The 15,048-nt window shown below is 40.4% G+C and overlaps 1 protein-coding gene and 1 long non-coding RNA gene across 11 annotated transcripts in view; one reads left to right on the top strand and one right to left on the bottom strand.

Moving 5' to 3' along the window:
• The window catches only part of adgrb3 (adhesion G protein-coupled receptor B3), a 116,592-nt gene extending 106,341 nt beyond the window's left edge, over nucleotides 1–10,251 (bottom strand). For 4 of the 10 annotated variants that reach the window (XM_019367017.2, XM_019367018.2, XM_013269112.3 and 1 more), the window contains exons 1-2: nucleotides 9,700–10,248; nucleotides 7,318–8,086 (exon numbers count right to left, since the gene is read on the bottom strand). In XM_019367017.2, the coding sequence (XP_019222562.1) occupies nucleotides 7,318–8,071 (754 nt within the window). In that variant the 5' untranslated portion in view covers nucleotides 8,072–8,086; nucleotides 9,700–10,248. Of the gene's footprint in view, nucleotides 1–7,317; nucleotides 8,087–9,699 lie in introns of those variants that run through there. The other 6 variants (XM_025897516.1, XM_025897517.1, XM_019367020.2 and 3 more) reach the window with 4 other exon arrangements.
• A 263-nt stretch (nucleotides 10,252–10,514) lies between these two features.
• Nucleotides 10,515–14,476, top strand: LOC112841967 (uncharacterized). Its single transcript, XR_003213477.1, has 2 exons — nucleotides 10,515–11,558; nucleotides 11,692–14,476. It is a non-coding gene; the product is annotated as an uncharacterized LOC112841967 (long non-coding RNA).
• Nucleotides 14,477–15,048: the final 572 nt, after the last annotated feature.

The raw sequence follows: 15,048 nt of genomic DNA, 5'->3' as shown, positions 1-15,048 counted from the left end.
CAAAGATACCAAACCTTCATTTCGCACGGCGTTCTGGTTACATATAATAAAATCAAGTACACAGCGTTCCCTGTGCTCCACTGAAAGTGACTACAGGAATATTTTATTTTGCTATAGCAGGAAATCAGAATCATTGTACTGAATTAAACACAAGATGGCAATAAACAAATCTTATTTATATCACAGAAACACGAGACAGACGTCCTCTTTTACAGATATTCATTACTTGCTATGTTTGCATTCATAAAGAAGCCTTTTCAAAGGAAAGAAGATCATAATAGTGCGTAGTCCTTTGATTTTGGTCCACTTATTATTACTCATAAATTGCAAAATAGAGACTTGATACACTGTGATGTCAAGCAAGACCTGATTACAAATGGAAATGTTTCCATGATAAATATGTGTTGTGTTGGAGATGAAAAACTGCAGTAGCTTACTGTTTGGAGGCTTTGACAAAGAGCTGTATCAGCTTCAGCCATGCGCACACTGTGGCAAAAGTCATGCAACAGCAGTGTACTGCAAGATGGGATTTAAAATGAATTCTTTGGAGTGGAACACTGAAAAGATCTTTGATGAAGTTTGCCTTACCTAAAACCTACGCATTTCAGTTTTTCACAGGCTTTTGCAGTGACAGACTCTAACAGCTGAAAACCTCTGATGCTTGCTGTTGCTTCAGCGTTTCCAATACAGTGATTTTAGAGCACACATCTTAAATTATGCATAAATACTCAAAACATTTACTTTTAAATTGATGGACATGATGCTAGTTGATGGAAGCATGAACAGCATGAAACTGAAATATTGGTTTCTGACTTAAGTGGTGACGTCAACGGTGCACCAAACCAGCCTCAGTTCAGCATTTTCACAGCCTACAACGTAGCGGAGGTTTATATTTGTTACTTTGTGTTATTTTTATTTAATAGGAAAGCTCAAAGAGTTGAATGGGAGCTTGGATTTTAAACAGGCAAATCTGTGACATTTCAAGAAGAATTTATGAGTAGTTGTGGGAGCTGGTGCAGCGTGGATATACGAGCACACAAATGTTCCACCGTTTGGAATTCATAGCAAGGAGCAAGTTTACAGGTGGGATACACACACTAACAAATCAGACATGCACGTTTCTTCATTTCCTATGCAGAATTTTGCTAGTGAAACACTGCAGATTTGAGGGGGTGTGGCTGCCAAACATTAGAGAATTAGACAGGCTACGACACCGCATGAGCCATTACTCTGATTACAATTCCTGCTGCAATATGGCTTTATTATAGGCAACAACTGTTTCTCGCAAATTTAATTGCAGTGGTGTCCATTGCTGGCTGTAAAGTTGAAAGGGGGAAGCTGTCATTTACATGACATTGCAAAGAGGTTGGAGATACACCCTCGGTAGATGCGCTATTTGGACCTGTTTAGTCAAATTTAACGAACTTAGCTTCCAATGTTATTTTGTAATGTAACACTGTATGTTACATGTGATTTTTTAAAGCGCTTTGAATTCTTGCTACTCGGTAGTTTAGTTCACAGGAAAATATTATCGAGTTTTTTATTTCCGTTTTTTGTGAATTTCTTTTTCTTTCTTTTTTTTACATTTTAAGAAATATAAATGTAGCCAATAAATATGATGTATTTAGATGAAAACGCCATTTGTGAAAAATACCAAGCTACATATATAGAAAACAAGTTGTACAATGAAACAGCGTGCAAAATTAACTAATAATATAATGTATTATATTATGAGGCTCATAAAGGCAATATTCTTTTACTTGTATTTTAGTTTTAATGCATACATGTTACACATTAATACATATTAATCATGAGATAATTTGCAGTGTGGTTTTTTTTGGGGGGGGGGGTTGTATATGAGGGTATGTTCTTGCTGTGTAATGTTTTAAAGATGTAATGCAATAAATCATATCCTCACTTTTTAAATTGTATTTCAGGTTTTCCTGGACTTACACTATAGCAGTGCTTCCTGACGTCAGAGCAGTTTCGACAACACAAGGCTTTAATTTACTCTGCCGCAGTTGGCAGTGCACAGTCTGGGCATATAGAGGAGGAGTTATCAGTCTCACTCCCAATTGTCATGCTGCCGAAAAAGAGGCTCAAGACAGAGATCACCAGTCCATGTCAAATGAACAACAATATTCACAGCTGGTCTGCATCCACCTCGCTGCCAGGTTATCATAGCTAGAATCTCAGCCCGGCCTACAGCGTATGGTTAATATAAAGTAGCTCCAGTTATAAAGAAAACTGTCAGGATGATTGATTGAAAGCACAATCATTAACACTAATTAACTCAAAAGTAGCTTCTACAGCTAAATTATGTGTGTTAACTGTGAAAAAATGTGTGGCTCAAGTTTGAATCTCCTATTCAAAGAAGTCAATGGAAAAAATGTGTTTTTTATACCCTTAATAAAGTAATTATGATGATGCTATTTGGGATTATTTATAACTGAATGACATTAGGATCAGCCTCATATGTTGGACCTTATCCTTTACTGTATCATCAAATTGTATTCCATGTAAAACAAAGACTTTTGTGCTTCCAAAGAGCTCATTTGCATCCATGCATGACGGTGTGAGTGGTTTAAGAAGACCTTTAAATGTAACAACAGTTTTTGTGGTTCTGCCATCGTGTAAAATGAGTTAACAGTCCCCATAGAGCCTCATGAACTTTTATATCTGGAAGTAGCCACCACCTGGACGATTTAAGCAATGTAAAGTTTATATATGTATATTTAAGTGCCACACACAGAGGCGAGCTGCTCAGTCACCTCCAAACTCCATTATCTATGCCTGGGAATCCCAGACTCGTGGATCCTGAAGTAATTTTGGGTATAATGTCTGACCACATTTTATTAGTTTCCCGTGTGTTTCACAAAACCGACTGAAATTGACCCAAAGCTGTGTAACTGATTAGAGCATAAAATGTAATCATTCCACACCCAGCATTATCTCTTCTTTTTTGAATAGGCAAAATTTAATAGACAGTTAATGGACAAAGAAGATGGCTGGCTCTTTCATAGTAATTCTTCAGGGTCCCGCGGTCTAGCACGCTTTTTGTGTTGACCTTGTCAATCCATAACAACTTTCTTTTAGTATTTCTATGCCCACTTAACTACATTAGTAAGAGGGATGCTGAAGAATTGGAACAGCAGACACATGTAAAAAAAAAAGAGAGAGAAAAGGACTCAATACAGTTTCTAAAAATTACAACTGGCACAGGCTGGAACTCGAAAAAATCCTAAAAGGTGCAGTAATTGAGCCCAGAATTTCAGGGGGAATTGGCACATGAAATATTTGAGACAAATAATGCATGTCTCAGATAAAAACAGATTCTGTGCTGTTGATCTGAGCTCTCTCCTTCACTGAATTGGAACTAAAATGGCCTCCAAGTGTACTGAACAATGGGGGTGAGCATAATGCAGTGTGACTACTGAGTGACTTGACTGAGATCCAAAGTGAATAAAAGGCCTCACTATGTGAGCCAGCGAGGCTGAGCTGCTGCAGTGCTCAGGACTTTGGCGGGTGACAGTGCGTTATAACGCTTCACACACATTTCATTTGCCAATAAATCCTATTGCCATTTCCCACATTGCACGCGGCCTGTGTCGTCAAAAGTTGTAATCATCAAATAAGCATTTGTATATAGTCTTAAAGAGTTTTTTTTCCCTCTGAAATATAAAACCCCTGTCCTTCGACTTAAATTATCCTTTGTAAAGAGCAGCCTGAAAACGCATCTAAAGGATTTATGTAGTTTATTCATATTGCATATTGCATGAAAGAATCAAATCAATGTTCATACGTGGAAAAAAAGAGAATCAAGACATTTCTAACCTACTTATTGTGATTACAATGAATCTGAAGGCCTAGTTTGTGCGGACTCATTAAATATTAATCGAGATCTTCGACACGAGATTCATTTTTTTGTGTTGCATTATCAAGTTTGAAACTAATTATTAACCCTTATCTGCATAAAGCTTCTTATTGCCACGGTCACATTTGTCAGATTTATTCGCTATTACCTAAAATTCAATCACGCCACAGAAAAAAGAGGCGGGGCAAGAGGAGTAAGATGAACTAACATATCTGGCAGATTATCTGACAAATCGAAACCGTGTTTGGATGAGAAAAGTCAGATTTCCCCTTTCATTTCTAAATGATGACTGTGTAACGCTACAGTGCGTTTTAGTGACAGTGATTTAAGGAAGAAAGGGGTTTTTTTGTAGAGTTGTTTTGTTTCCATGTAACAGTGAGGCATTTTGACATAAACATGACAAAGCACATCCCTCTCAGACAGTGACACCCCTTGACCCTGACCCTTGAAAACTGGCAACTTTAAACCAAATGAAGGAAGAGAATAATATATCTGTCCTCAGCCAAAGATCAGACAAGACAAACCATGTGACCGCGTTTGTGAAGCCAAGTGAAACTGCATGGAAGTACCAGCATTTGCAGAGAACGTGGCTGAAAAGGGGGGGAAACAACTGGGTGAGAAAATAGTCTTAAAATGTTGCGCTGTTCTGGCTGTCTGGTTACTGAAAGCCTCTTTTTGCACATGCTTTAAATTTGTGACAGAATAGAAGGTGTGAGACATTTTCTGCCAAGGTTTTACTTAAAGCAGTTTTATATTTGTCTGCTCTGAAATTCAGAGTCACATTAGCTGGAGTCACTCTTGACTATTCATTGGGCTGATAGCGGGAAAAAAAAACACATCCAGGAAATCACAAAGTGGGAACACAGTCATTCGCTTATTCACCTACGAGCAGCTCGGAGCCTTGAGCCGACTTAATTTTGATTGTGTGGAAGGTGTTAGGAATCCCACAAAAAAAAAAAAAACAGACCCCAGAATTAAATCTGTCATGCTGTGAGTGCTACTGCACCACTGTGCTGCCTTTTACAACTTTTATTCATGCAACGGGAGAATGTGATAAAAATAAAACTGCATAAATGAGTCATCAGAGTAGTACATCTGGATTTCATTGTTATTGCCGTGGCTTTCAAAATGCCACAATATCACCGAATGGGATCTGCTTTTTTTCCCCTGAATAATCATCTTAAATAATCAAGAGCATCAACTTTCAAATTGCTGTCACCCCCCAGTCTGTGCAAAACACCGGTGGGGTATTTCTGTGGCATGGCTGGAGTACACAACCTCCGGCCCTGCTTTTCTTTGATTTGCTCCGAAGCCACCCGCTACCAGGAACTGAAGATCAAAGACACATGATTTTATCAAATAGAGCTCTTGTCGACTGTTTGTAATGCTTTATTCTTCATCAGGAATACCCACTCTGTCACCACGATGCCACAGGAGACGCAGTGCTCTTTTAAAACCCAGTGGTGATCTCCCCATTATCCAGATGAAAACGGATTTATTCAAACCTCCCATCAACCAACCCTATAAATAGAAGCTTGTGGAAAATCTTCTGAGAGAGAGAGAGAAAAAAAATAATCTGTGCTCTTAAGCTGTTATTAACATGCTGATAGAAAAATGTCAAATGTTATTTTAGAGCAGGGAATTTTCTGTGAAAAGAAGCATAATGCTTCCCGGTAATATTTATGACACAAATGTAAGATTTACTAAATGATGAAATTACCTGACAAAATACACAGCTGAGTCATACTTACTGTTGTTACTCCACATGCTATTCGACTGTGTGTGTGTGTGGGGGGGGTTGGATTGTAATGGTAATTTTCTTCAGATGGTGTATGCATTATGGCTTAAGGGCTCTAGAGGAGCAGTAGCTGAACAATTCTCGAAATGGGTTTGTCATCCAACTTGATGGAGGTTAGCCACCTTAAAAATCACATGGAAATCTAGAGCGAGAGTAATTCTTACGAAAGCCATATAAATATCTTGAACACTGTGGTGCTGATGCATCTTACGATAAAGAAATTCCACATATGTGCGTTTGAAAAACGTGCCTGGAAATGTGACGTGGCACATAGGAGCGCTCATCTCCAGTCAACTGAACAGCTGAACTACTGCAATCAATATTTATCTCTTCTTTGTGATAAGATAACTGCCACCTGTTATCCAGGGTGTTATTATAGCAACTGTTATTTTGGTAAGTGCCACGGGGAACTAGCTCCATAACATTCCTGCAATCATTATTTCCCCCACCTCCCCCCCGAAAAAAGGTTGATTCATTATTTTTGGTTCACTGTGCCTTGATGAACACCCCTCCCTTCCCTGACGTATGTAGCGTATTCCTCAAGGTGGGACGGTTCTCTGCTATCTGTTAAAATGCAAGCAGCTATGTGTCGAGAATGGCTTTCTTTGCAGTACGTGAGAAAAAAAACACAACAACAAAAGAAAAAAAAACTCCCCCTACTAAGTGATAACACGAATACACAGAGAAATAACAGCCCTTATCATAAATAATAATTCGCTTATCTACTTTTCAATGTGTGTGGATGAATAGGTGGTTTGTGCATGCATGGGTGCTTGATGCATGTATGCACATTAGTGAATTACATGTCAACTGAAAATGCCGTCTTTCCTCTGTATATTGTTATTGCTCAGTTCCAACAAACAGTGAAAACACGTTGCATTGCTCTATGGCAGCACTGCAAAAGTAGCATCCCTCTAGAACAGCTTTGAAAGAAAATAAGAAAAAGCTATTTTTTAAATGAAATAACCTAAATACATTCCCGTATTTTCTGCAAAGCTAAACAACCCTAAACCCTTACGTCTCATCCACAAGCTTTATGTGTTGCATTGCTTGAGCATTGCGTTCCAATTGGACGCTGCTGCATCTATGATCCCAATCGTTCCATTTGCCATACAGGTTGCATGCCAATAAAAATGAAGGATGTGTCCGTATTGACCGCTGCTGGTCTTTGTATGGATGACACTGACATAAATGTATATACACACAAAAAAAATTATCTTTGGATTTGCAGCCATTTTAACTCTGCTTATGTGTACAAAAACAGCCATTTTAAAATTCACAGCAATGATAGTGCATTTTGAATTCAGTCCAACCAAATGAAAGACCCCCTTTTTAGGTGGTTTGGTTTGTGCTAGTGTGGTCTTTACTACACCCAACTCCCCCGGCAGCTTTTTTCCCCTTTTATTCCTTCATCTTCTTCTTTTATTTTTATCTTGAAGTTGACTCATTTCTGAGCCAACTACACTAGATATATCTATGTGTGCTCTTTGTTTCATGGGCCATCACACTTCAAACATGCAATTAGGGCAGAGGTAGGAGTGACTGACGTGCACATTTATTTGACATGATTGCTATCTTCTCTATGCATACTTAATTCCATCTACAACTATTTCAGCATAAAGAAGAAAGATGACAGGATACTCACCTTCTTTAGGAGGCCGTTTAACTTCTGCGGTCAGATTGCAGATCTGCCCGGCTTGTAGTTGGGGTGACAAGCAACCCTCTGTTTGTGGATTCAAAGGTAAAACCACGTTGTTGAGCATGAGCATGCTCTCTGATTCTCCGTCGCCTAAATGCTGAGGACATGTGCATTTCGTGTACACAATCCCACATGTCTCCACTGTCCCTTTTTCTAATTTCAGGCAGTTTTCCAGCCATGTACAAAGCACTTGACATCCAAATTGGCTAGGGCTGGCCTTGTTCAACACCAGAAACTCCACAATAGACTTCTCCTCCTCATCCAACTTCTGTGGCGTCAATCCATTGTAATCATAAGGGAAAACTCTCCGTAGCTGAACAAAATTCTTGTCATACAGCAAAAATACGTAAATATTCTTTGAATCGCACAAATACACTATAGACTCGTTGACTCTCAGCAGTTCATTGATCTTTTCGTGTGAGTAATGGTCAAACTGATAAGCAAGCAAAGAGTATTCAGAGCAGCTCAAGTCTCGCTTGTATAGCTTCAGGTAGATGCTGTATTTGGTAGGGTCAGGGTTCTCCAGCGTCCATGTACAGTTTGTATAGTTCTTGGGAAACATTTCAGTCACTGAATATGATCCATAAATGACCCCCTTGACCAGAGTGGAACACCAATAATCTTGGGCACCAGTTAATCCAAACATAACCAGAAGATAGGTGGAAAATATATAAATCAACAGGTTTCGAACAGCCTTCATCCTATGTCATTTGGCCTGCAGGGAGAGATGAAGAGGATTACACAAAGGGGTGTTAAAGCAGGGCACACAAACACATGATAGATTATCACTACCAAGTCTGACTAACGAGCTTACATAGTTCTTATTACATCCTGCCATGATAAGAAGGGGGGCAAAAAGACACATAGGTAAACCTCAGCAACATGTGTTTTGCATCTCCAGCCTTCATCACTGTACTTTGTGCAAACATTGCCACCTTGTGGTTGCTTCGGCCATTATTTATTTATTTATTTTTATTTAGGGAGGTGGGTGCAATAATGTGAGTCATTTAGACGTTATTAATTGGGTCGTATTCGGTACGGCACAACCCCCGGAGATATACAAATGTAGCTATTTAGAAAATCTGGCGACAAGGAGGAAGAAACGGCGAAAGTGGCAGCCTTTGTAAGTCAGCGCAGTCCACGCGAGTTGTGGAAAATGTGCAACTGCTCATTTTACGCAGTAACCAGTATCTTTGCACATGAAGCTATGTTCTGTGTGAATGTTTGCTCACAGGACAGTTAGATAATATGAGGAAGACAAACTGACGTTATATATATTTTTTATTATTTATTTGGGGGTTTTTTTTCTCCTGGCGTGTGCTCGGTCACTGCCCGCTGTCGCCTCCTCCACCACACCACCTGCATGTCTCTGAAATTCAGGGCTTGACATATTTGACAATGCAATTTGATAAAGAGACAGTGTGTGTGTGTGTGTGTGTGTGTGTGTGTGTGTGTGTGTGTGTGTTGTATGTCTGAGCTTGCATGTGTGCATGTGCGCATCTACGTGTGTGTGTGTGTGTGTGTGTGGGAGAGAGAGAGAGAGAGAGAGAGAGAATGCAATGCGATGTCCTGATTGCTTTAATCCTACAGGCAATGCAGCTGTGAGCAGTGTCACAGCAGAATGCGCGCGAGGGTGTGTGTATGTATGCGCGTGTGTCTGGAACTGTGTATTGCGTGTGTGTCTGTGTAGGCGTTCAAATCGCAAGTAGGCTAGAGATGGGCTACCAGTTTTCACATAATAGATCCATTTGCGCATATGTCTCCAACTTCTTTCTCTTTGAATCGTGAATCACGCCCGTCACATTACCCCAGAATTATATGTGCGTTATATAAGGATTTGTGGAAGCAGTGCTGAGTTGGATCAGCTTTCTGCCGCGATAAATTCACATGATTTCACGTCCTTCCACAAGATTCACGACCAGGGCTAGACGAGAAAAATAAAATCAGTATTCTGGAGACGAGAAATCGGTCAAGAGACGCTGATTTTATTGCCGGGCTTCTAAGAGCAATTTAGACTCGAGAGGAAATCTGAATATAGAGACACGTCGGCCACGGGCTACATCTCATGCAGTGTCACTTCGAGGCTCGGCACTTTAAAGTGATTTTTGCCTCTTAAGAGAGAGATCAGCTCTTAAAATTCCTCTGTTAAGCACCCTGGACTAATGTGAGCGGATGAACGCTCCAAAACCATCGTGATGAATATACGGGGCAAATGTTTGTGAGAGGGAGGCTAAACTTTAACTGACAGATGACATATGAAAATTGCCATTGCACTTGCTCGAAGACCTTCATCTCATAATAATAATAATAATAATAATAATGTCTTACCTTACACTGCGGAAGCTATGGCTATTTTTTCCACATACTTGACCACATCCTTTATAAATAAATTCTGCAGCCCTCCAGTGAATCAATACTCCCCATTCCCGACAATAGAAGTCCGGCGCAACAAGATGGTTCAATGGACGAAAATAAAATGCGTTACACTCCGGTCTGCCCGCACATATCCCCCCGTCTCCTTCTTCTGGGTTTTTCCCATCAAAACGGAGCGCAACAACACACGACAGCCACCGAGAAAAAGAGAGAGAGAGGAGAAGAAGAAGAAGAAGAAGAAGAAGAAGAAGGGAGAAAGACCAGGAGAGACAGAGGGGAAGAAATTCTTGGAGTGACGACGAGAGCAATTCTTACAGTATTTACCATAAATTAATTCGGCAGACTCCACGTCTCTATTTCCCACTGAAATGTTTTCTCCATCAAGTCGCGCACCGACCCCCCCTCTCCGCAAAAAAGGGGTGAATAGGGAAAAGAAAAAGAAAAAAAGATCCGTAGTGGGTGGATGTGAGATGTTGGGGGGTCAGTGAGTTACAACACAGAGAGAAATAGACGCGCTTTGCTTGGTGCTTGCAGAGCTCCAGGAGCAGGCTGCAATATCACGTCACACTCAGCCGCTAAGATAAAGCACGTACGTACGCTTCTTACTGCCGCTGCGTCTGGCACCGCCACCACTTTCTTCCCTGCCCTCCTCCTCCTCCTCCCCCTCCCCTCTTTCTTTCCTTCTTTCTTTCCTTCTTTTTTCTCTCTCTTTTCCCCCTCATACAGCCTCCCTTTAATTCGAGTCAAAAGGGTTTCCCCCCCTGAACTGGACCCTCTCAGTTGTGCTTCAGACAATACTGCGCTTTGCTGCTGCGCCCTTCTCCAATCAGGAATATTTCACGGATTTTTTAAAAAAAAATTATTTTTTTTTTACATTTTTTCTGGATAAGAGGAGGGTGCGAGAATAACGTGATCATAAATGCTACTTGAGCGCTCTATCAGTGGGACTTGAGAGCTCGCTGGTGTGTTTGGTAATTTTCCCTTCTCTCCTGATGGGTGACAGCCGCTGTTTTGATTTCTTCACAGTTTGTCGATGTGCAGCACCCTGCACGTCCTCCTGCTCGCCCGAATTCGCGCTGCTGGAAGAACAAATGCTTATGGGGCAACTTGTGCCGTCTGTGGAAAGTTGTTCCGGGGTGTCTTCACCTTACAGGTGCAACTCTAAAGCTGCTGTTTTTCTTTCACTATATTCTGCTTTCTCGGGGGAGTGCTTGCACAGACCGACTTAATGCTTTCCCTGAACTCTTTCAAACGTTTTTTTTTTCTCCTACAGTCTAAATGTGCATTCATTCAGTCATCAGTAGTGAACTAAATGCTCCAGGCTTCATCAGCTGGCCGTTGACAATGAGGCACAAATGGTTCTGCAATAGTCTTCATCTCCCACTGGCCGAATTCATGGGAAGAATGGAATTGTAATGGAATCAGAGTGATCCAAATCACCTGCTGATCACACCGCCCCTCCAAATGAAGGTGGAGGAGGGGTTTTGTTTTCATATGTGCCTTCTCTTTATCAGCATCCCATACAAAGGCTAAGCACAGACCTGATCATGTGCTTAAAAGAAAATGTATGGTAAAGGAATGGCTGTCTTTGTTTTAGCCATGCCACGGGCTGGATAGTTGTCCAGGGTCTACTCCGCCTCTCGCCCAATGCCAGCTGGGATAGGCTCCAGCCAACCACCACTCTCCACAGGACACAAGCGGGTAGAGCTTGGATGGATGGAGAAATGATTGTGCATGACTATCACATAGCTTGGAGCTCAATTCATTTGCATATTTGGGTTATTTGCATATTCATAAAGGATGACATTCAATTGGTAAGTCCAGACAGAAACAACTGTTTAGTGTAGTTTTATGTTGTGATTTTTTTTTTCTTGGAGAGTTTGGTCAGCTGCTCTAATCATTTTACTGCGAATAGTTAACTCTCATTAGCCTGGCCGTCTCTTTCAGGCCTTGACTGAATGCGTTCCATCTGAGCAGATGCTGCATGAAGAGGCTTTTTGTTTATTTATTTCCAGGAAGTTTCAATCTGAAGTGTTTCTAAGCCAGCCTTTCCAAAACAATGCTACAGAACCACACAGAGCAGCAGCGTTGTGAAAATCTGAAAGAACTTGTTTGTATCTCCAACATCCTATCCCACACAGCGTTTACAACATTGTTAATCTGTTGCCAAACTTATAAAGGAGCTTGGAGTCCTATTGGTTTCTGTGGCCTGCGACTGGAAGCTTTCTAATTCCAGTCTTCCCCAGGCAGCCAGTGGAACATCAGGGGTGACCTCGAGTCAGCCCACTTTCCACGGCCATAATGAAGACTTGGGTGTTTAGGGAGCTTTTGGCTCAGTACGCCAAGAGGTGGAAGAAATTCATGCAAAGCCTTATTGAACAATGAAAACACAATAAGTATCTCTCCACTGACTCACGAGGAGGCCAATTGCCAAGCTCCAGGAATGCAGCCATTACTCTCCTCTGCAAGGACATTTCCAGAGTCCAGCTGGTATGCTGTGTGGTTGCATTGTTGTCACTGCAACAAGAAGAAAAGATTACATTTAAGATTACATTCATGAGGAAATGTGAGTCCAGAAATTGTGGCCCAAGTAAGCAGTCAGATCAAGAGTGAAAGGTTGTGCTGCACTGTGTGATAACAATGACAATGTGATATCTTGACATTCATTACAAAAAATTAATATATGTGTGTGTATACATATACATACGAGAAGCTTTTGAATTTTCTTGAATTTTTCTTGAATTTTCTTTTTGAATGTCTTGGATTTGCATTCAGCAAGTGTAGTAGTTGCACATGCAGCACAGCAGTTTATCATCTGCTAGAATCTCCAAAACATTTGTGATATTTTTTTCATCTAATAGCAGTTGCGGAATCTGTCATATTATTCAGTCAACTCGAGTCTGTTTGAGCACATGGAATTTGAATTATTCATGACCCCGCATAAAGAATAGCCCTATTATCACCTGCTCCTGTTTGTGTGTGTGTTTGTGTGACTGAAATCTACACTAACACTTGTGTGTGTGCGCGTGTGCCGAACAGTATATCTCTGATATTACGGCTGCATTTCATTTCATGTCCGTTGCAAAATGCAGTGTGATAAACATTAGCCTTTTGATCATGTGATAACATCAGTTTATTGATGTGAATCAACCTTTATGATTAGAATGTGAGTGGATACAAATATATATATAAATTGAATTACTGACAGAAAAATGTTTGGTTCCAGTTTTCTGTGTACCTACCAATTCATACAGTATAGTGCAGTGCATAAACATATGCAGGCATATAGGGTGAATTCTCTAGACACCAGTGAAATGTATTCAGACTTTCAGCTCAACTCAATCACGACGAGGTAGTCCATATGTTACTTCTGTCTGCACAGTGATAATGGGCTCCTCCCTGTAGGAATCTCAGCTGGATGACTTATTGGTAAACCCCAAATGAGCATATCTGAGAGAAGTTTTTCTTGAAGTGCTCAGTTCTTTTGTGCGTCCTCCTGTGCTGTTGTGGAAGAAGCTATTACACCATTTGTCATTACAGAAGTTGTGCATTTCTGTCAGATTCTGGAGTATTTTCTTTTGTTTTATTTCCACTGCTGTTTTCTGCACTGCTACATTTTCTTCCACAAATTGCCATGCAGAAGTGCTACAGCTAATCTTCTCCGTTACACACAGCTAGTTAGGTTTAATGATTGCTGTTACCAAAGATGTCACTCTGTTTTTGTTTTGTTTGGGGGGTTTTTGCCACTAAAGCAGCATGGATATGAGAGCGGTAGGAGGATAACCACTTGAACACAGGCTGAAATATCTTAACTTTTGAAATGTGCTGACATTACTTGTCCTCCAGAGAGTGATTTTGGCTTTCCAGTTCCTCTGACCTTTAGGACGTCTAGCGAATTTTTAATTGCTTAAGTGAGTTTTTATCTAGAATTATACACAGGTCACTTACAAAGTGAAAACTTGAAACCTACTGAATAGACTGGCATCTAAATTTACCCAGGCATAAAAGCTCCCCAAGCAATGAATGTTGTTGATCTTGTGACTTTTCCCTCTAATGCCACTGGGAGGTTAACATCTGTGGTTTTGAGTCATATGGCTCAACAACTACTGGATGAAATTTTGCACACATGCTCAGAATGTCCACAAGGAGAACTGCTGGTGGTTTTGTGCTTCTCTCAAATATTTATTCTCAGCCAAAGTGTTGAAAAAGACAAGAAAATTTGGTGCATTATTGTGTCAAAATGCTGCCTTGCTAGTGCTTTGTTTTCGTCTTTTATGAAATACCTGCTAAGCGAATGACATTTCCATTCAACACTGCTGTTCTTTGTAGAGTCTCAGTGAGCAGACTGCATTCATGTTGACTCTTAATCTTGTTGAATTTTTCTTGTGAACCTTTGAAAAAGCTTTCTTTTTCTTGCAACTTCAACTCACAAACAGTCCGGTCACAAAGACACGGCCATGCCAATGACTCTACACATACCATAAGGTTGTGAATGTCCACAAACATTTCAAGTGTGACCACCTGACGCATTCATAAACTGCTGTATTTGCATTACAGATTCATGCTAGTTTTAAGGGTTTTGGTTGTTTGGGTTTTTTTGCTTTTTTATGCGTCATGTCTACTGGATGTCACTATCAGTGTATACAGGCTTGTGTCTTATGGTTCAGTGCAATCATTACCCTAATGATGTACAACTCTATTAACAAATTAAAGTGTGAGTGCATCCCTTCAAGGGCTGTTTTCCCATTTTTCTTCATGTTTAATTAAAAACTGGTGCAGAAATTGCAGAGTGCTGGAGTCTGGATGGGGTTAAGTGCTGAGGGCAGTTCTTACACTTCTTGTATGGCAATGATAAACACTTCAAGTGGGCGCAAAGGGAAATGTATGTTAACCATACGAGCTAATCAATGCCTGTCAAAAAAGATGCATAGTTAGAGCATTTTTAAGACCGCACAGTCGCTTGCAATCAGTGTATTAAAATGAGTCCCCCATGAAAAAGGCCCTTTGACTCCTGAGCACACATGATCTTTGCTAGTCAATAACAATGCATTATTAACCACATTTAGTTTGCTAGCGTGCTAATTTAATTTTTGATGCCATTAAAAAATGTCGTGTTTTCACAAACACAGTGCTGTGAAAAACAATGCCATTATATCGTTTTATGTTTTTTTCTCCCTTAATCCATGTTTTCCTCACAAACACAGGCAACAGTGTAAATAACACCACTCATATTTGCATTTATTGCAATATGCAGCGAGAAGTTCCCTCGTTGAGTTCCTAAAGAAACAAAGAGCGACAGAATTC

Source organism: Oreochromis niloticus, linkage group LG13 (genome assembly GCF_001858045.2).
Source record: "Oreochromis niloticus isolate F11D_XX linkage group LG13, O_niloticus_UMD_NMBU, whole genome shotgun sequence".
Lineage (NCBI taxonomy): Eukaryota > Metazoa > Chordata > Actinopteri > Cichliformes > Cichlidae > Oreochromis > Oreochromis niloticus.
Note: the sequence above shows the minus strand (reverse complement) of the source record. Positions and strands in the feature narration are given on the sequence as shown.